Below are 26079 nucleotides of genomic sequence, written 5' to 3'. Positions count from 1 at the left end.
AATACCAAAATTGGTGTGTGAAGACAACAGAAGTTTTGTGTTGATTTTGCATTACTAAGGTAAAATCAGTGTATATTTTAGGAACTTCCTTTCTAAATTGAAAATTTGGCAAATTCGCTGGTCCTCTTACCATGCATGTTGACCTTATTAGAGTATAAAGCACAGGGGACAATATAATACTCAGTACAAGTTCCAATATCTGTGTGTCAGTCTGTGCTCATAGTGCTTTTCAAGCAGGGTCAAGGTTATCTAGCAGCCATCTTGCTATAAGTTAATGAAACTGTTTTGATGTCATTACACATCTATTCCAGAAAACTTACACATGAAAATTAATTGGTAATTGGTGGGAGAGAATAATTGGCAGGACAATTGGTTCTACATTTTAATAGGAGTTTCACAGGATAATAATTAGATGAAATGATAGAAGAGGGTGTAATGTTATGCCCTTAATCAAAAGTCTGCTATCAAAACCTATTTGCACACATGATAAACAATTACCTTCTTTTGGATAAGTTGATTAACTTCATATATTTTGGTCTATAATAATGATGATATAAATCAGAAAAATGGAGCTTTAATGCAGATGTAACGAATTATGTTCCTATACGTATATCACTAGTCTTTAACCATGCTAACCAAATTAATACAATAGCTTTGGGTTTCATTATGTGTAGGCCTATAATATATTTGTTGTTTATATATATATTCCAAAAATAATTATTCTTGATATAGTGTTTAATATTTTGTGTGTTTAAATTTTCAAAACTAGATTGTTATAAATTAATCTATACTAAAAGATGCGAATGTTGTTTGCTTTGACAAGTTTCATTTGTGCAATCACAATATAGACAGTTTTGACGTAAGTGAGAGAAGAATACATAAACTATTGGGCAAAATCGCTAATGAATTAGCTTCCGAAATTCTTAAGGATGTAGAAGGGATCACATCAAATGATCGCATTTGGTACCAAATGATCACATTTGGTGCTAAATGTTATTAAATGTTTGGAATTTATTTCATCTTATTTCAAATTTATGTAACAATGTAAAGACTGATTTTGAGAGAATAGCAACAAATGGAATTTGGCTCAAAATACAACCATAATCTTTACACTTAAAAATAATTTTTACTGAATATTTATATTTTAAAAACGAAATCTAATGTTACTCATTGTAATTCATCCTTTTGCCGGTACATCCCTTTTAAAGGGATTTTTATTATTTAAGAAGTGAGTTGAACCTTTTAGGTTTTAAAACATTTTATAATGGAAATCCATTAGTGACCTGGTGTGAAAAATTCAAGGAATTAGCATTTACCGTTTTGTTTTTATGAGACATTTTATAGCGATACCCAATTTTGATGTTTGTCCAAGAGACAAATAAAAATTGGAATGTCAGCCCACTCTGTGTAAGGTACATTTGGAACAACTGCCATTTTCTTAACCTCATTGGCATTGAAATAATAAAATGGAGTGTTATTGCCCTTGGTCTTGTTTAAGGAGAAGAAACATTATTTGTTATTTTCATTCCCCCTTTACTTTAAAGATGTTTATTCTCTATCAAAAACATACTAGGCGGGTGTTTCAAAATGTCGAAATGAAATGTGCGCAAATTGAAGTGGAGTGTATTACAAAATATCCAGGAAGTTGGACACATTGGGATTTTTAAAAAAACTGTAGTTGGAGTCGAGTGAGGTATGAAGGACTTAAAATGTTAGACTTGTTTGAACAGAAAAAAATTTAAAATAACGCACAAACAACCTTATTTTAGTTAAAGTCGGTTTCAGAGCTGGTGCCTTTACCGTGCATTTCAATAATGAAATTGGGTATCACAGCAAAAGGACTCATAAAAATTAAACGGTAGTAGCGAGTCACTTCATTTTTTCCCAGAAGGTGACCATTGCGTGTGGCATTTATGGAAATTTTCAATAATGGTAAAGTTCAACTTGGTTCTTACTGATTGATTACTGGTATTATTTTGCTCTATCTTCTTTGCTCTATTGCACTTTTTTTTTACTCACTCTGTATGTCAAGCTAAGAAAGTAGGCCTATAATATATATATACCCCTGTATATATACTTGTACCCCAGTACTTCAAGTGGTTCAACTTTTCTGCCACGGTTTTTGTTCACACAATCTATACAAACACATATTCCAGGTGTTACTAGGGTAATGAGTCTTCTTCTGATACCAAAATCCCAGTTTTTATGTGGAAAATAAGGACTTAAGCTGTCGATCTGGCCACACACCTGTAACATTTTGGGCGTTGAATAAATCCCAAGACTCCCTGAATATTGGGGGCGGCTTTTATGCACTAAGACCACCTCCCAGTGAATGCATGCTTTCAGTTAAGGGTCTTTTTGGCTTAAGCATGTAAGCTACATTGATAGTTTTGATACCGATGCCACCAATGCAATAGAAAGAGAAGATTTGCCCTTTATTTTGCATACCACTTTGTCCATTTTTTCTCATTACTTCACAAAATGCAAAGAAGAAAAAATGGAATGGGTATTAGTATCCCTTAAAGAGGAAGCCTCACCAGAGCAGTTCTTATGGGGTGAAGCAAACCTGCCTGGTTATCAATTTAATCAGTGACAAGATTATCTCCAAATTTGACATCTGCTAATTGATGTTTTAATGTTATTGCATCAATAAGCACCCGTCAAATTCAGATATAACATTAATTTGATTACTAGGCAGGTTTGGTTCACCCCAGAAGAACTGCTCTGGCAGGGCTTCCTCTTTAATTAAAGGAACAAATTACTGTGCGAATCACTCAATTTAACATTAATACAATAATCAAACAATATGCAAGTCATCTGAATTGACTCTTGAATTTTATTTCCTACACATAATACAAATAATATAATCTTGAATCAATTATTTGCCAAAACACAAAATGTTTTACAGAAAACATTTAAATGTCGGGTTAAATAAAAAGGGTATAAAACATTTTAATAACGTCCAAACGTACATTTCTGAAAACTTGTTGCAAAACAGTAAAGTATTATTAACAAAACGTTTTACCAAAATTTGACATTTTACAAATGTTATTGTAGTGTTTTTTGCTTCCTATAAAACGTTTTAAAAATATGTTCATGACTTTTATATAACCCGACATTTTAATGTTACTAAACATTTGGACCAAACATGTTAGTAACCTGTTTATAACATTTTTGTGTTTGCTGGTTCATCAATGCTCCAAATAAACAAGGCTTTATTTCAGTCACTTGCCTGGTTGCAAAGAAAATCATTTACCTTTCTCACCCTGACCTGCCCCAAAAACCTGTTAAATGGGAAAAACACATTTAAGCACCCTCTTTAGTGAAATTGTGATATTTTTCTAATTTGTCAACAATTTATTTTTAAGTCAAGACGAGAAACATTAACTATACATTTTTTACAACAGGGCAATCTTGGGAGACATCAGATCCAAGAAATATTACTGGACAAAGTAATTGATAGTATTTTACACATGATTGTGATACATACAGGTACAAGTTCATTGCAATTTCGGTATACTATGGAGAACAAACCATAAGATCAATGAAGCTCTTTAACTCATAATAATCCCCTCCCTAGTCCCTCCATCTGTAATGACAACATACAAGAAATATAATTTACAAGTTCAAACTTTTGTGAGAGGAATTTGCCGATTTTTGCAGACTCTGAATTCTCAGAATATCACAAAGATACTATTAAAATCTGCCCCTTCTCTGTATGTATTCAAATCAAGTGTTTTATTCTGACAATTTTTACATGTATACACAACATATACCCTGAATACAGATGATAAAAAATGATTCAACTATTTACAGAACTTTCTTCTAGAAATTGTGTCTGCCTAACATTTTACTAGCTGTTGCCCACACACCACCAAACTAATTATGAAGCGTTTGCTAAGTTTAAAAAGTTTGCTTCTTCAAATTAATCAAAATATAATGAGGGTTTCAACCGGTTTGCTGTTGGTAATTTCCATTGCATTGCTGGTGAACTTGTTCATTAAGTAGTCTTTATCCATAGCAAACCCCAAGAATGTACCCATTTCTTAGCTTCTTTGGTAGCAAACCTTTCACAACCCATAATTAGATCAGCAGATGTGAGAAAAGAGACTTTAGATTAGTATATCCTTCAGAATTCTCTTTCAAACACTTGTCACTTGTAAGTGTAACAGCGCAATGAGCCATTTTGATTCCAATTTTTGGGGGAAGGATTATAAGGAAAATTAATCAGATCCTGTGAATCTCAAAATCCGTGTTTCCATATACACAAAATATCGCAACCACTAACATATTTTTCAAGACTACATCAAGAACACAGTTACTTACTACATTAAAACATTCCAAAAATAGAGTTGACATATTTACACTTGAGACATGGCACCACATGTTAAACAATATAAAAAAGTGATAATTATGCCAAGGTTTTCCCATTATCGTTCCACATTTAAGTACAGATATCGTATGTGACACTATCCGATCCACTCAGACCAAAATCAAGACATTTGGCATTGAGTTATTACATTACTAACTTGCTCAAAACCTAAACTTACTGAAGCTGATGTCCCTGGCACACTTAGCTCCCGGGACTCAGCTGCAAAGTTATGATTTTTCATGTGTCCATTTTCTCATGTTTTAGCACCTTATTTGCTATGTCCCCTTTGTCTGATTGAATCAAGATTGTGCCACATATTCTGATGTCTCCAAGAAAGAAATTATTAAATTCAACCGTACCTTCAAAATTACAAAAAAGATTATTACAATAATGAAGTCTATCAGTTTGCACGGATAAAAAAATAGGTGGCATTTTTTGAGACGGAAGAAACCTTACAAAATATCTACATTCCAATTTGATGCTTTGTTATAATGAAGTTATCAATGCAAGCAGGAACAACGCAACACTTTGGATTAAGTGCACTGTCATTCATTTTTCGTTTGGATGAGTGCCTTACTCAAAGATGTTACATTTTTACCACACTTGATTTTACAACTTAACACCCTGTGCCAGTGCAGCAAATCACAGCAATCCAATATAACTTGCCCAAGAGCCAAGCCCTAACTTCAAGCGCTGGTCTAACCTGAATCACTTTCGTAAAATCATTAAGTAGCTCCTGCTCCAGAAATTAAAGCATGTCAAGTTGTACGCAGGCCCGTAGCCAGGATTTTTTTGCAGAGGGTGCAGAATTTCCAACAAGTGAACTTTCTCCCTAAACAAATTTGCTTACATGTAATAAGTGGACTTGAAACTCCCCCAAAAAGTGTTTTCGGATCAATTTGAAATTTGGATCTTCTCAGGGCTGGTACATTTGTACATTTCCCCCCTGAAAAGTGAACTTTTTGTTAAGGGGGGGCATTGCACCTCCCTGGCTACGAGCCTGGTTGCACTAATATCTGTTCTGTTCTTATCGTCACCAATATGTACAATATGAATAGGTTGATAGCTCGCTGTGTGCAGAGTCTACATTGCAACTTATTTAACCTATTTATGTTAATGATTATGGTGGCTACGATTCATTTTCGATGACTTATCTTTTCGAGCAAAGTTTGCTAAAGTTTAGAGTGTAATACTTGGTTTGAACTGCAGTTTGTTTTAGTGCTTTCAGCTTTACATTACATAGCATCTCATGCACCCTAGTTCATATCTGCCGCAGGATATCGGCTGCCGGATTCTAGACTAAGGATAGTTTTTCAATCAAATCTCAAGTATTACTATTGCCAAGATTTGACATCATAAACAGAAATACAAAGTTTCGATAACAAAAGAGGAAAATTGAAGATGATTATTTTCTGTAAAGTATGGTGCACCAAACAAGCAGATCCTTGCTACACATACAAATGCTTGTAGTACACACATTTGCACATACCTATTAACAACTTCAAGAAAACATGGAATTCCTGTTAATGTTGCACTGTTGTACACTATTTACCTGAAAAAAACTACTTTTTTACAACACCAAAATTATTATTTACAACATGATAGTACTATAACTGACTACTGAGTTGCATGATATTATATCTCAATGTATTTGGCACCACAAGATTTTTTACAAAAACTTGTTTGAAAAGTTGTTTCCAACTGAATGGTGGAATTAAAGTCTTCATTTCCAAATTCTGATATTACATCAAATTTTTTTTACACTCTCTGTGTCAGTCTGGGGGTAGACATCCGATACTGAAGTGTAGAAAAAACATGATACACTATGAAATACAATCTGCTTCCCATCAGTGCCAGTCTTTGCGTCTGCGTCCTGTATGAAAGAGAAAACAGAGAGATAGTATAAACATCAATAGTGTATTTTGATAACACAACCAATTCTAGAAAGCCAGCATAATTTATAGAAACATGTTTTCCAGGTGTTTATCCGCTGTGACAGACTTTGCCATTTTTGTTCTCACCAACAATTTCTAGCTCAAATAATCAGCTTTGATCGCTGCAGAAAATGTTTGTAAACTGCAGCAGTAATGTTGCCACTGAGTCTGTCACAACAAAAACACCAAGATGGGGAGCTACAATATATCAGCTTTTTAGGCTCAATTTGCACTTAATTTAAACATTTTTCCAATTACACAATCAACATTTTTATTATATCCATTGGTGATGGTTTTCAGTGCATAAAATTAGTTCACATTTTACAATTTTATTCAATTGTGAATAATCCCCAAACTGGACAAGACTATGTATTCAGATTGAAAACACACATTGAACAGTCCAGTTCATGCGACTACCGCTTCACTCAAAAAGTGACATCGTTTTTGCAAAAGCTCTCAATATGTCAAACTGAGGCTCCTAGAAAGAAGGTACGTAAAGAGCATGCATGAAAATCACTTTTTTTTTAAAGTGATCCAGTATGAATTCAGCTCTGTACAAAAATGACTTCAGACTTTCAAGATTTTATCTTAATCACACGAATGGGTGCGACTATCTTCTGTGAAATTGAATTGAAAATGCATTCTGCATGCAGCACACCAGCCTACTAGCGAGGTTAAGTTTTCCATGTACAGTGCTATGCGCAGTGCCATTCAGATAGCTCTATTCTAAATGTAAAGTATAGCAAGATGCGTGCTGGACAATGAAGTTACTACACCCGTATGCAATCTTGCTAGTTTTTCATCGCTAACCATCCCAAGAGCACTTCACATAGCCTTGTGCATGGCAAACTTTAACTTCAGTACTGCAATAATATGTTGTTTTTCTCTATTGCATTCCTGGAAGTTTAACATGTACAGCTTTTTGTTCAAATATTTCATTAACTAATAACAAGTTAGTTTCAGATGAAACAAAGTATAATAAACTGATCCAAGTGTGTTAGTGTAAAACAAATTGGGCTATTCCCAATTGAAATCCATACACACCCATTGGAAAACATGACCTTAACCTCCCACACAATGAATGTGAATTTCAAATGTGCGACTCCATTTGAAATCTACACCCCGTGTGTGGGAGATTAAGATCATGGATCCATAAGGGGTGGTTGTATTTCAAATTTTAATAGCCAAGTGTTTAAAAAAACAGGCTTTATAACAACTGGAATGAACAAATTTTCATGAGAAGAAAATGAAGAATAACACAGAATTTTGCCCAGAACAAATTTAAGTTTTGAAGAATCATTTCTGAACTGAATTTCATTCAACCGCTACTAATGGGCTATTACATTTAAAATCAACACCCCCCACATACAACAGTCTAAATTAGTCCAGATTAGGCCTGGCATTTTCGGGTAATTTTGTACCCGGGTACCAATGGCGTTTTTTCGGGCGGGTAAACCGGTACCAAGAAATGCAAAACAATTTTTTTAAGATTTTTTTTTTTTTTTTCGGTTTTGTAGTGTCGGTGGACCTAGACCTAAATGCTAGGATCATTCATGGTTGACCTAAAAAAAAAAATTAAAAAAAATGTTTCAAGATGTTTTGTATTTTTAATATGAAAATTGATATTTTGTATTCATGTCATACTCTATTAATGATTTCAAAATGCATTGAATTTGAATTTTCGGGTACCCGGGCAGGGTATTTCCTGCCTGGGTAATGTAATCTCGGGCGGGTATTCGGAAAATGCCAGCCTTAATTTTCATCCATAAAAAGTGAATAAGGTGTGGAGGGTTTTGGAATTCCAAACACATTCTTTAATTTGAGGCCAAACTGTGCAAAATTCAAATCAATTTTATCAATTTCAACCATTTTAAAGCTGAATTTAACATAAAACTAGCAAAAATTTCCAAATGGATTGAATTTAAGATGTATGTGGAAATAAGATGACAGTGCAAAATTCAACTGGTTTTATAAATTACAACAATTTTCAACTGGAATTCAACATAAAACTAGCAAAAATTGACTAAGACCTAAAAAATTGTTTGATTGGCATAACATAAAAACAACAAAAAATTAGGGTAGGTCAGTAGGCATTTCCTTTGTTTTCTTCTTTTTTTAGTTACACCCACGCTTTTTAAGCTGTAAATTGCATTATGATCAAGGCCTTGGAACTTTTTTCCCCTTTTTTATTTAATTTTAATTTGTTATTTGTTTGCTAAACAAAAGTCTAGGGTCAGGCCCAGTGCTGCAGTGCAAAAACTGATTGAGGAGCCAATGGCTCCTATCTATATAAATTTAGGCGCCCAAATATTGCTCCCAGGCTCCCAAAAATATGAGGCGCCAACTGAACAGCCACATGCGTTGAATGTTCATAGCTGCTGTACTCAATATTCCCAATGTACGCTACATACTTCATACATAGCATGTACAGTGTAGGCCTATATGTTTTCCAGGAAGTCCCCATCAAGACATCATGATAAATGCATATTCATAGCATACGTTCGTACCAGTGTTCGAATTTAGGAAAAATAAATGGTTGTCCCACGGACAACCAGATTACAATTTCTGGTTGTCCGTCTAAGTTTTTGGTTGTCCGTAGGCCTACAAATGTGACTTTTGGCTAGATTTATGGTTGTCCGGCGGACAACCAAATCAGTATTTTTGGTTGTCCGGCGACTTTTTTAGTTGTCCCGGGCAACCGGACAACCAAAATTTCGAATGCTGGTTCGTACTCTTGAATGCTACATGTACATGTACGTTACATACGTATTTTGCATTTGCTGGTGATTAAAAGCTTCAACAGTTGGTCGCCATTGTCGCTAGGGGTTGAATATTTAGTCGCATCAGAAAAAATCTAGTCGCCAATGCGCCTAAAATGGTCGCACCGTACAGCACTGGTCAGGCCTACTTATAGAGTCGGCCGGGTTACACCAATCAAACAATTTTTATGGCTAATTGAGATGGCAGTGTGGATTTTAAAATGGAATAGCCCAAATGATGAAGGTGTTGGTGAAAGTGTATCATGTAATGTCAGGCAATAGCTTCATTTTTTGACAAAACAAATGAATGTAATATTCCTAAATCTGAATGACTGAAAGCAAGAGACTTTGTAAAGCAGAATATTTTTACAAACTCAAAAATGATTTCATTGCTAAGAAATAAAAGGTGTTGAAATAGTCCAAAACAAAAATGTTTTGTAGACTCCTAACCGGAGCAATCTTACCTTTCTAATGTTGATTAAGATACTTCTTGCATTGATCCCAGAGATGTGGAAAAACCAAGTCATTTAGTCCCAAATACCGTATTTCGTCAAATAAACGCCCCCGGGGCGTTACATTTTCCCAAGGGGGGGCGTTTATTCAAGGTCAATTTTAGAACAATAATTCCCGTTAAAATCATTAGGTAAAGTAAAAACACACGCTAAAATGATGAACTATGAACTAGAAACACTGACTTCTGGCTCACTTCCGGGTTTCTGATCCAGATTTTCGCCAATTATTGACACTATTATCGACCATGTGCGCAACTTGGTAAGCTTACTACACAAGATAGCATGGAAATATAGGCATTTTTTAAACATCTTGGTTGAAAAAAGTGGTGGGGGCGTTTATTTGAGGGGGGGCGACTATTTGACGAAATACGGTTTATGAATAAATACCAAATACCCCCGGATCCTCAGGTGGAATCACCTATTTGGTGATGTCACACCTGATCATCATCATTTATCCTAGCCGAACAATACTGGTTAGGTTTAACCTCACATATATAAACAACAACCGTCTATCTCTGTCTTGGTCGAAAGTGATATTAAATGACTATTGGTTTTTCCGCATCTCGGGGATCAATGCAAGAAGTGTCTTAATCAACATCAGAAACGGTAAAATCGTCCGGTGTACGGAGTCTAATGTATGCTTAAATAGATGGATATGAATGATAATGTCCAGGGTCATGAGTGAAATTGACAGCTTTTTATATTATTTCTGAAAAAGTAAGTCCTGTTTCACTAAACCAGGACTCACTTTGGGCTTACCAGGAATCACTTTTTTATGGCTATTCAAAAAAATTGAGAAAAGATATTCTAGATCGCAAAAATTCAATTTGCATTATTCATTCATAAAAATTGATGCAAACCTTTTATTTGTATTGATTTTTAAATAAATGTATGACTTGAGGAAGGAATACAAACTTTTCGTCTAGTTGTTTACCAACAGTTAGTGTGCAAGTGACAGTGCTTCTTCCCAATAAAACATGTTAAAATGCTAAATATATAGAAGACATTATACTTTCTTGTAATTGGATGCTTAGGGAACAGCCGTGACCCAATTATACTACACCTAATTTGAATAATGTATTGTTGGGGGAAAAGAATGCATGCAAAATCAAATATTTGTGTGCATGAAAATTGTGCATATCCTTGATGTTTACAAACATTACCGAGGTTAATTTTCCCATGCGCCACGCTATGCTTAGCGCTATTCAAATGGTCCTCAATGACAAGTATATCTATGCTTGCTACACGAAGTTATGGCACTGGGTACCAAGCAATCTTGGTAGTTTACATGCAGTACCATCTGAATAGCACTCCGCATAGGGTTGCGCATGGAAAACTTAACCTTAGTACTGTACAACTTTGAAGCATGTGAACATATCCTGCTTTACAGTAAGTGGCTCATATTTCAGTTTTTAGACATCTGGACACAAGTCTGGACACATGCATCAGTGAAATGTTTGCATTTGACCTCATGTTAATAGATTATGAAGTTTTGATGCCCAGTCTCCAACAAAGTCATTGCACGTATGCATAACAGCTTTAAAACATAACTGTATGTTGGGAGAACTGACTCAAGTGCTTGTTTGTGATGGATATGATTACCCACCTGAATTAGACCAGAATTTGCTACTATCTATCGCCCATAAGGATGATATCCACCTCCACCTCTACCCCCTCTGGAAGACTTTCCAAATCCTGAGCCTACACAAAATAAATGGTATCAAAAGGCTTGGCTTAGTCTAAGCTGAAGCTAGTAATTTGATGCTTGTGATCATTATTTACATAGAAAATATTTGGACATGTGTTTGTCATATTATAAAAAGTTTTATTTTGCATTGTGTTTTTAGTTTAATCAACATTTCCAAGATCTTTATTAATGTTTTATTAATAACTTTTGTTTCATAGATAATATAGAATTCATTGTCAACCACCCAATTTATCTAGTTCCAAGGTACATGAAGAATCAAAATAAGTACTTGCTGTTTACTTGAATTTGTTTTTTACTTATGGATAACGTAAATTATACTTGCCGTAATCTCCACCACCTCCTCCGCCGTATCCTCCACCGCCACCTCCGTAACCTCCTCCTCCACTACCACCATATCCGCCTCCACTGCTGCCGCCATAACCACCGCTGCTGCCACCGTATCCGCCGCCGCTACTGCCTCCATATCCACCGCCGCTACTGCCTCCATATCCTCCTCCACCGTATCCGCCACCACTGCTTCCACCATATCCACCACTTCCTCCGTAACCGCCTCCACCTCCTCTGCTACCACCGCTATAGCCACCGCCGCCGTATCCACCGTCATCTCCTCCGTAGCCACCTCCACCACCATATCCTCCTCCTCCTCTGCCTCCACGACCACCACCGTATCCACCGCTGCCGCCGTATCCACCACTGCCGCCGTATCCACCACCACCGCCGTATCCACCACCACCGCCGTATCCACCGCCGCCGCCATATCCACCTCCGCCAAATCCACCACCGCCGCCGTAACCACCACCAAAACCACCTCCTGGATTAACAAATGAAATCAGGTGGATGAGCAACAGAATGTTTTAAACTTGGAAAATATATCATCAATGAAAGTGTAGCATCTTGTTCTGTAACCAAATGGTTAAAAAATTGGGACCATTCAATTTTTTATTGGATCTATCACATAAAACAAAAAAGAATTAGGTCATACAAGGCACTTCCAAAATCCTCAGATCACGTGGTGTTGCTGATCATAAGGCACTTCCAAAATGGTGCAGAGCTTGGTAAACATGCACATAATGACCAACCATCAAATCAGTCTTCTGTGTTTATGCAGGCCATATAAGCAGCAACCTACTTAGAGATTCTGAAAGTGCTTTTATGAATCTACTTCCAAAATGTTAGGCAAATCCAAAGTTCTAATATATGGGCTATTCCAGTTGAAATCTTTACACCCCCTATGCAAAATAATGACACACACGTGACACAGGGAGTGTGAATTTCTAGATTTGTACTGTGTGTAACTGCATAATGTGTCTCTGGTTCTGACACCAGTTACTAGACACCAATGATTTGGGGAAACTCTTGACATTAACATTCAGGTTACAGTAAAATATTGCACAATTTAAGCAAAACAATTTGGAGTCTAGAAGACCTCCATACATTTTGAAAATATTTTGCAATTGGTTAACCTACAAGCTCCACGCCACACTTCCATTGATGTATATTGATACTTCTCTGGCTGGAATTTAGTGACAAACCTAATTAGGTTGGTCTAACAACCATTTCAACACCCAATGCATCACCTAAATAGAAATAAATAACAACCTAAGGTCATTGAGCCTAGGTATTGAGGCCAACCAACACAAATGCTTTTCAAGTCAAAACCAATCAAATTTGAAGTATTATTCAATAAAAAAAATGAAATGTTCAGTATGTACATGCAGGTATGTACAAAGCAGCAGAAGCAGAACGGTCAAGTGATGAAAATAATATAAGTTGTGCATCACACCGTAGAATGTTTTGATCTAAAATACAAGATTTGCTCCAAGTGTGCAGATATATTTCGCAAGTTTACAAATGTTTTACGTCAAGTCCAAATACACCTGACTGTTATAGAGAATATCGACTGCTCAGTGCCAGAAGTGGGTAAGTGCAATAGCTGCCATGTGCAGATGAGTACAATATAATTATGTGTGTAAATTGCCAAATGTTCACAGGGCAGCTATTACACTTACCCACTTCTGGCACTGAGCAGTTGATATGTGTATTCAAATTGCAATCTCTTGAAGGAAATAAGCATGTGTGTGTGGCACATGAAGCAATCAACCAATACATGGCCAGGCCACGCTACTTATATCATGTACTCTCAGCGTAAAACTGGGGCGGCAAATGCTAGGGCGCAATCTTTGATCCACATGCACAGAATGCAACATACCCTCTTAATAATTGCACAACCATATTTGTCTCAAACTTGGGACGTGTCTGTAGCTCCAAACTTGTGATTCATACACACTGCAAAACTTTTGAAACATGTCAACTGAATTTGCTATGGCGACTTCTGCCACTTTGTGCCTCCTGCTCAAATTTTGTGTTGATAGACCTAAACCCTATGCAAAAGCAATAATAACAATATTCAACATCGTAGTAGTAGTAACTCGCCAAACCATAATGGTCCTCATATTGAACTTGTACTGTTGGCCTAAAAGAAAGATGGGAGTAAGTGCATGCTATATGAAAAACAAATCTATTTTACAAAAATGACTGTTCATAGTAAATGGAAAGGTCTAATGGAACCCTCGGATGACGATGGATGGTTTCTGCATACTATTCCTTTACATAACTTGGACTTGAGCCTAAAAGAAAAGTATATATATATAATGATCATCACATAAACCAATCTCTGACCCAAATCTATTTGACTTCGTTCTCTTGGATGGCCTAAGACTTAGCACCATATTTGTGAAATTGGCCTAAGCCCGACCTGTTTTACTCCTGAGTCGCCCGCCGGTGCATACTCCGCAGAGACGGTCGCCGGGTGACTGACGTCGACGCATATGTGCTGTTGAGTCGAGGCTTTGCTCCCCCCGTATCAAGCAGCGGCTGCGGGAACAATGCTAGCTGGAATATATTCCCACTCTGAAAGACAACAGGCGTAGTAAGTGTACAATGGGGCAAGCATATCAAGCATTCTTTACACTGATATTGCTACACTGGGGACTGGGCTCCATATTGCTGAGGGCAAACAGTACCTAGTCTGAGAGTTGAAGAAAATCCTTACTGAATCAAAGGCAGTTTATCATGTCATGAAAATTAGGAAAAAACTTGTCATAAAACAAATCATGGTTTCAACTTATAATACCACGGTTACCACCCCTTACATTTACAATGGTAAATGGTTATTCTTGTATGACAAAAAAAACCAAGGCGGTTCGTGAACCACAAGTGTCGCCTGCTTTCGCTAATTAGTTAATCGCTAGAAATCTCCTTAAAATCCAACAATCTTTACCATAGACTCCAGGTGACCTTCAATGAACATTGTTCAGGTAACACAAAAACTATGACAAGAATGGGCAACAAATTGGCAGTCATACTGGGAATTGAGCAATTGAGAATTTATTTAGGAGATAAAAAAGATGGAGAGGGAAGGAAAAAAGATATAGGAGGCAGCAAAATAGTGAGAGAATAAGAATTCATTACATATGATTCATAAACGCATTAAATATTCACAAGGCAATGAGCTAATAACAGTTGGCCTTTTTTTTTTTTGGTTTGCTTTTTGTCAATGCTCTGTTCGTTTTATTAGTATATTTATGCGCGCATACTTCTGTGTGCATACCGTCCATTTGGCTTCCGCAACACAAAGGCAGTGTATCTGTAGGCGCAGTCACTTCGTGCCACATTCGCACACAACAGATACACCGCCTTTGATAGCACATGTATCACACGCGGGTGCTTCTGTCTCAAGGAAGCCACATGGACTATAGCTACAAAGTAATGGCTGGTTTTATTTCACTGCAGATAGGACTTTTGGGATTTTAACTCCTTTTCACATCACAATGCACTCATCATTCGGGGTTATAATTCGTTCCATACAAAAAACTGTGTGTGCACTTTGTATGTCATTTGAACTACGACAACATCATATAGCCATGAACCTCTAGCTTCTTAAAAAGACAATGGTTTATCATCATTTCAGTGGTGGGTGCTCATCACATTGAAAACAATTCCCAGTCAGTGCAAAGAATTAACCAATGGATTTAGATTAGATAGCTTTTCATTCATAATAAGAGGTCTGCAAAATGTCCACTTATGGTCAGACTCCCCCTCCCCCTTATATCCCACCAAGAACTACAGGGCACCACCATGGAGATGGTGTACTTGCAAAATAAGTGTTCGAACAAGAGGTCACCAGACCTGATGATTTCTCAAAACTCCGTCTCTGGAATTGATCCAAAAGATACTAACAGGGATCTCTGGCACTTGCTCCCCTTTCTAGAGCCATAATGAAGAGAGGTACCAGTACAGCGAGGGGGTGGGAAGTCGCAAGATGACATCTTTTTAATTATTCACATCCGTATACATCATTATACGTATGCATGTAGTTGATAACATCTACCTTCTTATTTGGGCATAGTTACATTATACAAGACAACATGTTTTTATCATTACAATTACTGTCACTGAAAAAAAACATATTTTACTAATTTTATTAGTGCAATTCGAATTTTTAACAAATCACTTATTTTACTTACTTCCACCGCCTCGGCCTCCTCCGTCTCGGGTATTTTCCCTAGGTGTGGCAGGCTTCACCTCAATTTTTTTCTGTAAAAACAAGCAAACAAAAGACATCAATGCAACCTTGAATAAAACATTAATTGAACATGAAACATTAGACTACCAACTGTCCCATGATGCTGCCCCCTCATCAAAAGTCTAATGTCTCATTGAGACTAGGCCTCAACCGATTTAACCGAATCGGGCCGATACTGGCGTCGCCGGTAAGATATTGGATTGGCAGAAATTTGCTGATGCTAACTGGTAATGCTTACCTATATATGGTGAAGAAACAGCGAGGTTTTAATGCCAAAATTGGTCACTTATAATAGTAAGTGTTTTCCTGTTAGAAATACCTTGCGAAATTAATTGATTTCATTTTCTACATATTCTCAATTTGAGACAAAACCCTGTAGTATGTGGGCACTTATATCAGGCAGTGACATTGCCGGAGGTGTGCAAAGGAAGTAAATTAATTAACATATGGCTTCATGGTCTATTACTCTGGTAGACTGGTAATATTCCAGTATAATTGAGAATGAACATAAGTAGGGCTCTCACCTAACAGGTAATTATGCCCTCGGGTACCTGATTGAATTTTCAGGCATGAATCTTTTCTTTTTTTTTCCTTTTTTTTTTATATATAAAAATTGAAGAAAAAAAAGAAGTTATAGGCTCTAACTGTTAAATTAAAGTACTTGTTATTAAAGAAATACTGCTAATTAGGGGGAAAATGCTATTTTTTTTCTTCTAAATAGTAGTATTTCTCTGTTTTCCAAACTTGAATAACAAGTAATTTAAGGCCTATTTTTCAGGTACTTTGACCCATGAATTTTGACCCGCGTAGGCCAAGGACAGGCGGGAACTCGGGTACCCGGAAATTGGTGAGAGCCTTAAATATAAGACACAAATTCCCATGTTGTACTGGGCGAACAAGAGGCTGGCTACAGGCAATGTTATCAGGAATCAACATCAAATATATTTACATCGTTAAGAGATTGGAATTTGGCTTGACATGCTTGTTCCACTGAATCCTCACTGGTAAATTCTACAAAGGCAAAACCTCTTCTCTTCTGTGTCTCTGGGATTACTGGGAACACTACCTCTTGAATCTGAAGAGAGAAACATATAGGAGAAAACATTATACAATGGGTTTTTTTTTTGTTATTTGCAAACTCTGATGGCGATCCACGGATCACAAGTGTTGCCTGTTTTCAAGTTTTATCATTATATTTTGCTTTGTGTCATTTTTCCATTAATATGTTTGACCCAATGAAATTCACTATTAGGCAACAAAAAAAAGTTCTACAGGCCCAATTGACCCAGAATTTGCATTTTTGAGAAATTTCTTTTGTTTTTTTAAAATTTGGGTAAAATCAGCCATTTTCGGGCAAAAATGTATTAATTTTGGCTGAAATCTTTTAGAAAATGTGTTTGCAATAAAATTTTCAGATTTTTTTCAAATTTTTCAGATTTTGGTGAAATTTTAGGGTAATTTTAGCCTGACCCACTAAAAAAAACACGCCCAACCGACCGACTCTACTTAAAAGGTCCGTACTCAAGCCTTCCCTTTAAAATTAGGATGGATAAAAAACCTGAAACATGTTACGTACTTCACCAAATTGACCGAAGTGGTCTTTCATCTCCTCCTCTGTGATACCATTGGGTACACCTCCGACAAAAACTTTCTTTGGTCTGGGTTTTTCATATCTCTTCTGTTTGGTTGCACGTTTTGCTTCGATGCTCTTGCCATCTATTAAATGATTACCTGCATTTATTACCTGAAGAAGGAAATGAAAAAGTTAGGGCAGAAACATTTAAAGACACTTGATAGTCATTCATTTGTGCTTGAAAACAACAGGATTCTTTAGCATTTCATAAAAACAAAAATTCCCAGAGTTTCCCTTTCCCCAACAAAATCCCATGAGCAATATTTCCCCTTTTCCAAGGCTGTATCAGGGTGTGTACTATCTCAAATGACAACCTAGAAACGGAGAAGGAGACATAGTTCAGTTTGACTGTGTATGCCAAAATGACTTTACATGCAAGATGTGCATGTGCCAAACGAAGATCTAACTGACAGTGCCTAAGAGGTTTGTGGCTCCTTAGAACTCATAATAAATCAGATACATGGGTATTTAGCCCCCGAAGTCTGACAGTTAGCCCCGAAGTGAGGAGTGATTGTTTTCTCAAAAGTAGCCCCTGAAATCAAATAAAAAAGTGTTTTTGAGGCCTGCAGTGCACCCAAACTCTTGCTCTACTTACATCTTTAACAACACTTTCATCAGCAAATGTGACAAACCCATAGCACTTTGACCTTTGTGTGACTTGGTCCCACTTCACGCTACAATTTTCCACAGTGCCAAACGAGCCAAAATACTCCCGTAAGCTATCTGTGAAAGAAGAAATTACAAATCAAACCATTGTAAGTTGCTTCAAAAAATTAATGAAAAGTAAATTCTTATTGATTGGTATGTGGATCTCAGCTGAATCAAATTAAGACAACAAGCTACATGTAACTAGATCCGATCGGGTCACCTGGTTTTAGGGTCAATTTTTCCATGTTTGAAAATAACTAAATTTGATTGTGAGTGCCTCAGAGAAGATAATTTTGTAATTAACAGATATTCAAACATTTTTGAATTGGTCACCAAAATTAAATGTCCTGTCTGTGCCACAGCATTAATTAGCTATCAAGTTGCGTGGTTTGAATTGGTTTGAATTGAACTAAGTCATTATGTTTACTGATTTTACTTGGATCTAAACTAATTACAGTAACTTTTATTAATTAAAAAAAAATAAAAAACATTAAATGAGTGAAAATTTCCACATGACATCATGCTGATTTTTTTTAATATGAAATGTTTACTTTTGACTTTATAAATAACTTTTATTACATTTCACAGATTGGGTGTACATTGTATCCTTCGTGTAAGAGAATACCAAACAAATCCCAACTCTAATCCTAACCCTAATCCTACCCCTAACCATTACCCTAATTCTTAACCCTAACCCTCACTCTAATCCTGTTAGTATTTCGTGCTCTCTTACACTAAGAATAAACCACAGATTGTTTTTGGCAAATTGGCAGTATTTTGAAGAAAAAAAGGTAGTGTAAATCTGCCGCATTTTCCATGCTGTAATTAGTCTGTGCCTCCTGAATATTCTTCAGGCGACACAAAAATATTTAATGTATGGTATTCAATGTAAAAATCTGCTGGCTATACGGTAACATCCATACTTACCTTCTGTTGTGTCTGGACTAAGTCCACCACAGAAAAGTTTTCTGAAAAACAACAAAATTCAAGTCAGATTAATAAATTATCCACATGGCCCGGACAGCACACACCAGTGCTGTACGGTGCGACCAATTTAGGCGCATTGGCGACTAGATTTTTTCTGATGCGACTAAACCTTCAATCCTTGGCGCCAATGGCGACCAACTGTTGAAGCTTTTATTCGCCAGCAAATGCAAAAGCGATGTAAATAATGTAGTGTTCAATAGTACAAATGTACGGCTATGAATATCATGACATCTCAATGGGGACTTTCTGGAACTTGAACATATCTATTATAGGCCTACACTGTACATGCTGTGTATGGAGTATGTAGATTGAGTGGAGCAGGTATGATTCATTCAACGCAACATGTGGCTGTGACAGGGAAACCCCCTTAAAATTGAACGTAGATATAAACATTGTAGCAGAATGACTTCGAGAAAAGTTGGAATACGGTGCGTTGGCGCCTCAGTTTTTTTACTTGGGAGCAAAATTTGGGCGCCTAAATTTATAAAGTTAGGATTTATAAAGTTAGGAGCCATTGGCTCCTCAATCAGTTTTTGCACCGTACAGCACTGGCACACACACACCCACCATTCAGTCATTAACCCAAGGCTAGAAGCAACCTGTTCTGGCTAACTATTAGCTAACTGTTCAGAAAGAAATAAGTTAGTTTTCTCAGCACAAAGCGACTGCACACCCAGGCATGCCATGTGATACAAAATTACACAATGGGCAGAGCCCAGATACATGACACAAAAATGGGGACCTGCTCTCATCCACAGTCCACACCACATGCCCCACCTGAGGGGTCGGTGGATCAAAACAGCAGAAAAAAAAAAGAATTTATCTTTATTCTTTCTTTCTTCCGCTTAATTTTCTTCCTAAGTTCTGTTCACACATCACATATTACAACAAGTCAAGATCAATGACAATGTTGTTTCTGCTTGCTTTATTCCACTTGGGACATTAAGCAACAAAAAGAAAACAAATCTAGGAATCAGAAATGAAAATCAAAATTATGCTATGTTTATTACTTTATTCTTTTCAGGTACGGTACCGGTAGTTTGCTTTTAAAATGCAGGTGTACCGTGTAAGTTTGGTTCACCCCTCATTTTAAAGCGCGGCACCAAACCCAAACAACAACAATCGGCATTTACCATGTTTACGTTTTGTTTGAACGTCAACGCATATAACCCGGATGTTAAAAACTTACCCGAATGACCGTAGTGACCTATAGAAAAGCTGCTCTATCATGATGAGACTACATGTATGCTGTCTTGTTTTGCAATAATAGACAATGATAGATTCATCAAATAAAGGGCAATCTTTTCTTTTAGACCACCCCAGCTAAAATAGGTCAAAATTACTAATTTATTAAATTTTAACTTTCGCATCAAGGTTAAACATGTTTTTAACTATACAAACATACCGGTACATTTTATTTCATCGAACAAGCTTTATTTTGTTCCAAAATCCATGTTTTTATCGCTATTTTGACATATATGTAAAAGAGCTAGAAGAAAAACCAGTGATGCCAGCTCCGAAACATTCGCGTAGCATGAGCGCTTGATGTACGCTCATTTGACGGTAATTTACGCTAGCGTATAAATTGCATTTTCAAGCGCATTTGGCAGTTTCTTACTGCGTGATGCAAGTTTGCATTAATTCAAGATGGCGAATTTTTGAAAAAACATGCTTTTATTTTTCTGAAAAATGCTTTCATTTCATGAATTCTTTGTAACTTTCCACTCATCTGACCATCTCTTCATGTGACGGAAGTGGTGCTAATTTTATGAAGGTATGTCTCTTGCCTTTCCGGTTATTTTTAAATTGTTTTTTTTTTTTAGATAAAAACTTTATAGCAGAATAGCCGTTTTCACTTGTTGTTTAAAATCTTGTTTCTTAGTCTTACCCCATAATTTCCCTCATTTATCGAAACCCTGCCCTCCTTCAAATACATTAAACCTTGACTTCAAAGTGTTTGGCAACTTTAACCTTGATGCAAAAGTAAAATTTTAGTCCCTATAGCCTAGGCCTATAGCAAGGGTGGTCTAAAGGAAAAGATCGCCAAATAAAGAGCTTTGTTTCAAAACCCCTTTAACATGTACATCCACTTTCCCAATTTTGAGAACATATCAAAAATATCAAAATAATCACTGATAAGGTGTTTTTCAACAAAAGCAGTTTTTGGCAGGAATCAGGATGCTCATACTATAGCCAAAATAACAATTTCTCGATCATGAGAGGATGTACCTTCTGCGTCAGCGTACTTTTCATAGAATAACACGATCGCGCGACCTGCATGACCGAACCTTGACCTTGCTTACCAACGACCGTGTGATTGGTCAATTCTCAAAAGCTGTGTTTGCGCTTACGGCGCCGGTATTTGTGTAGTACGCTCGGCGCAAATAACTGTGCGTACGGTACCCAAGTTGGCTCTCATGATCGAGAATTTAATATTTTGGCTATAGTCATATCCTACCCAAGCATCCGCCAAAAACTGCTTTTGTTGCAAACCCCATATATCAGTGATTTTTTTTCATGATTTTTGATGTGTTCTCAAAAATGGGCAAGTTAAGTGGATGTATTGGGGTTTTGAAACAAATCTCTTCAAAATCAATTGTTGGCTGAATGTTTTGGATGAAAGTCAATCTTTGACAAGATGTAACTTTGTCATGGACATGGAAAGTACTATGACAAAATGGTTTTCAGTTTTGGCTTTCTTCTTTACTCATGGACAAGGCCAGGGCTTTAATTTGCTATTATATAAAACTAGATTTCGCGGTTCTCGGGTTGGGTGGTTCTTGTGACTATCTCTAATTACCCAACACTGTTACCCATTATAGGCCTACTTGCCTAGCCCCTGACCTTTTAAACTATTACCGTAATGGTCCGAGTATAGTCCCATGTTCGAGTATAATCCCACCCCCCATTTTTCGAAAAATTTCAGAAATTGTAAAAAAAAATTTTTTTTTTTTTTTTTTTTTTTAAGTTTTTTTTTTTTTCGGTTTTGAAAAGTCACTAAACATAGACCTAAATAATAAAAACATTCATAATTAAAAAAAAAAAAAAAAATTAAAAAAAAAAATTTCAAGATATTTTGTATTTTTTATTAAATATGAAAATTGATACTTTGTTTTCATGTCATACTCTATTAATGATTTCAAAATGCATTCAAATTCAATGCATTTTGAAATCATTAATAGAGTATGACATGTTCATACTAAATTATCAATTTTCATATTAAAAATACAAAATATCTTGAAATTTTTTTTAATTTTTTTTTTAGGTCAACCATGAATGATCCTAGCATCTAGGTCTAGGTCCAGGACACTCCAAAACCGGAAAAAAAATAAACAACTTTTTTTTAAATTGGAGTATAATCCCACCCCAATTTTGAAGTTTTTTTCACCTAAAAAACGGGTGGGACTATACTCGGACCAATACGGTAATAGGCCTCTGCACGTGTGCCGTTTTGGATTCTGATGAGATGCACCTGCACGATTAACCACACTGTAATGCTTTCCGATGCTCGCACAGCGCCCGTCGGTATACTCCGTGCACTACGCGATAGCGCGCACGTAATACGCACCACGAGCACGCATTAGCGTGCGGACAGAGGGACGGACAGACACGCCATGATTAGTATTATGATGTAGGTATCCCAGGCAAACCTTAGTTAACACATTTACTAGTCAGCGAAATTCGCCGAGACCGGGGCCCAAACACAATGCATATTTACATAGAAATTTTTTTCAAGAATAGGTCGGTGAAGGAAACCTACATAAAAATGTTTTCTATACTTCACTTGACCCAAATATATGATTTTGTATGGTGATAATCAAGTCGCACATGGAATTTTTGAGGGATTTTGAGAGCAGTTCCATTAAAAAAAAGCTGCTATCGCCATGAGACTAAGATCTAGAAACACCCCTAAATGCCGTTTTGGGGAATTTTGCTAGCTGAATCTTTTTGATGAAAGTCAATCTTTGTCTGACAAGATGTAACTTTGTTACGGAAAGTGCTATGACAAAAATGTTTGTCATGTTTTGTCTTTCTTTACTCGAGGGCTTTAATTTGATATGTAAAATGATGCAGTTTGATGGCAAATTTGAATTCACCTAGCATTAGTAGCATACCTATATGATGATATGGTTTGATGAATGATGACCAATTATTCATGACATCGACATCGTCATAAAATAGGTATGCTAGGTGAATTCAAATTTGCCATCAAACTGCATCATTTTATATCAAATCAAAGCCCTTGAGTAGGGGGGTCACACATTTGCTCATTAGGTGTCTGCATACGACCCATAAATGAACAATGGCATGTTTTGAGCATAAAAAATATCAAATTGTTTTCTTCATACAGACCTAAACATTTTGAAATATTTATTTAGTATATGTGTAGTTACAAAAAAAATATTTTTTTAGGTCTATTGACCTTTTGAATTTTACATGGCGGCTCTGTGAAAGCACCCGATTATTTATCAGCAAAGACCAGTGTCTGGATCCGCAGAAGAAATTAAGAAATTGCCTTTAGAAAGTGAGTTTTTCGACCCGGTGCCAACGATGTAGTGAATTTTAAAGTTACTTTTTCTGAACCATGAGAAATGTATCTTTATTTTGGCACAACTTGTTTTTTCTACGATAAATTTGAAAATTTGATGTTTTTTGCCCGAAAGCGTGTGTATTTTCCCATAGGAAACGCCGTCCAAGGGTGAAATTTTGATATGTTGACTGTAGTTGATGAGTTACTCTACTGTGTGCCACATGTTCAATCAAATTGAGACTCCTTTTTCCTGAATCTCCACAAAAATATCTTTCTTTTGGCGTAAACAAGAAATTTCTAGGATGTTGGGTTCAAAAATGGCAATATATTGAAACATTTGTTTTTTGGCCATTTTCCTGTGTATTTTCCCATATAGAAATTGTTGACCTTACTTGTGAAGTTTTCATATTTTTCCATTTCTGGAGTGTAGTTATCAACATATTATGACCAACTTGTTGTTTTTATCTACTGCAGTGGACCAACTTGAAGTCCTAGAGTTGTTTTACCTTGAATATGGATGTACAAAGTTGATATTTTTATTCGAGGGTGTCCGTAACTTGCTGTTTCATTCTGTAGCACTTTTTTTACATTGAGCGGCAATTTCCTTGATTTTCTAGATTTTTCCCACTTTGGAGGCAATTTCTCACAATATTTTGATGCACATGAAGCTTTTGTTGTTGTTTTTGTGTTTCAACCCAAGGGTTAGAGTTGGCTTAGTGTAAATGCAGCCATTCACAATTCATATTTTTAATCTGAGATTGTCGTAAACCTGCAATTTTATTCTGCAAGGGGTTAAAATGAGAGTGACGATCCTTGATTTTGGTGTTTTAGTCCATATTTGGAGTAATCTTTTTCAAAAACTGAAGCAAATGATGTACCTCTTGACATATCTATGTTGAAAGACTCAGTTATACAGCAACTTAAAGTGAAAATCAGACATAGGAAGCATATAATTTTGATTTTTTAGTCTTCAAACATGCCATATTGTCGAAAACATGCGTTTTTATCCAATCATGCTGAAAAACAGCAATTTTTCTCGAAAACGCTTTATCCAATTTGAACCATTTAAATTGCTATCTTCATCTTTTTGCAAGATGCTTCTGAAAAACTTAATGCCAAACATTTATATTGTAGATAAAATAATGATGTGACCCCCCTACCTTGAGTAAACAAAGCCAAAACTGAAAACCATTTTTTCATAGCACTTTCCGTAGAAAAGTTACATCTTGTCAAAGATTGACTTTCATCAAAAAGTTTCAGCTAGCAAAATTCCCCAAATCGGCATTTTGGGGGTGTTTCTAGATCTTAGTCTCATTATGATAGCAGCTTGTTTTAATGGAACTGCTATCCAAATCCTTCTAAAATTCCATGTGCGAGTGACTTATCACCATAAAAAATCATATATTTGGGTCAAGTGAAGTATAGAAAACATATTTATGTACGTTTCCTTCTTCGGCCATTTGTTTTAAATTTCTATGTAAATATGCATTGACATTGTCGGCCAATTTGGCTGACTAGCAAATGTGTTAACTAAGGTTTGCCTGGGTTACCTACATAAAATGTTATTGAACTGAAGACCAGTGCAAGATGCTAGACTGCGGAACTCAGTCCTCAATGATAGTCAGTCATTTATCTTTTGGTCGTTATATAGCAAGATGCATGGTATTTAAAATGTCATAGATACAATACTGTGAGCTATGAGGTAACTTGTGGCAGTTGTGCAGATAATAATGCATGGACATATGGATGGATTCATGGATTCCCATTCAGCATTTTAATTTTATTTTTTTTGGATGTGATTTTTTTTGTATCCATCTGGCAGTAGCACTAAAGATTAGTGCCATTGCAGACCTGTGCCGCCATCCACTGCTCAAAATATTGGATCTGCATATCTTATAGGACACGATAATAGATACTATAAACTAAAATTCGTCTCTTCTATTCTCTAATTTTTAATTTTTTTAAGCTTACCTTTGTTCAACTTCGCCTCGATCTTCGTACGCCATTTTGATTTTGAAAACGCGTGCTTTTTTAGGGATGGGCAATACGAAATATCACAAGTCATCCAGTTGCCAATATTTAACTAGTAACAAACGCATGGCGCATGCGCGAGCCGGGAAATTCAGTTTTGGTTTTGAAACGTAAACAAAGCTGAATATCAAAACGACTCCATGCAGAAAATCACTTCTTTTTATAAAACTAAGCAAAATTACAACAATTACTTTAGGGAATATAAATACCAAAGTCATATCTAGCACATATGTCAAAAAGAAGTTGAAAATTCATCAGATAAGCGAGAAAGGGTCGAATTTTCGGTCAAAAAAATTTCGAAAAAATCATATTTTTTGGCCTTAAAACAGCCATAAAAATTCCCGTACACCACCAATTTCATGATTTTGTCCTCAAAATT

General features: G+C 36.2%; 1 protein-coding gene across 2 annotated transcripts; it reads right to left on the bottom strand.

Moving 5' to 3' along the window:
- Positions 1–2818: 2818 nt before the first annotated feature.
- Positions 2819–25733, bottom strand: LOC140171639 (heterogeneous nuclear ribonucleoprotein A1, A2/B1 homolog). 2 transcript variants are annotated; one of them, XM_072194928.1, is made up of 9 exons: positions 25641–25733; positions 19079–19119; positions 18099–18226; positions 17447–17614; positions 16820–16945; positions 15812–15881; positions 11608–12096; positions 11184–11278; positions 6141–6245 (listed from the first exon to the last, which is right to left on the bottom strand). In XM_072194928.1, the coding sequence occupies exons 1-8, from the start codon at positions 25673–25675 to the stop codon at positions 11211–11213; spliced, it is 1125 nt and encodes a 374-aa protein (XP_072051029.1). In that variant the 5' UTR covers positions 25676–25733; the 3' UTR covers positions 6141–6245; positions 11184–11210. The 2 variants fall into 2 exon arrangements, with proteins under 2 accessions (XP_072051030.1, XP_072051029.1); XM_072194929.1 differs by lacking the exon at positions 11184–11278 and having other exon boundaries at positions 2819–6245.
- Between the last annotated feature and the right edge of the window lie 346 nt (positions 25734–26079).

The sequence above is a fragment of the Amphiura filiformis genome, chromosome 15, assembly GCF_039555335.1.
Source record: "Amphiura filiformis chromosome 15, Afil_fr2py, whole genome shotgun sequence".
NCBI classification, from domain to species: Eukaryota; Metazoa; Echinodermata; class Ophiuroidea; order Amphilepidida; family Amphiuridae; genus Amphiura; species Amphiura filiformis.
Note: the sequence above shows the minus strand (reverse complement) of the source record. Positions and strands in the feature narration are given on the sequence as shown.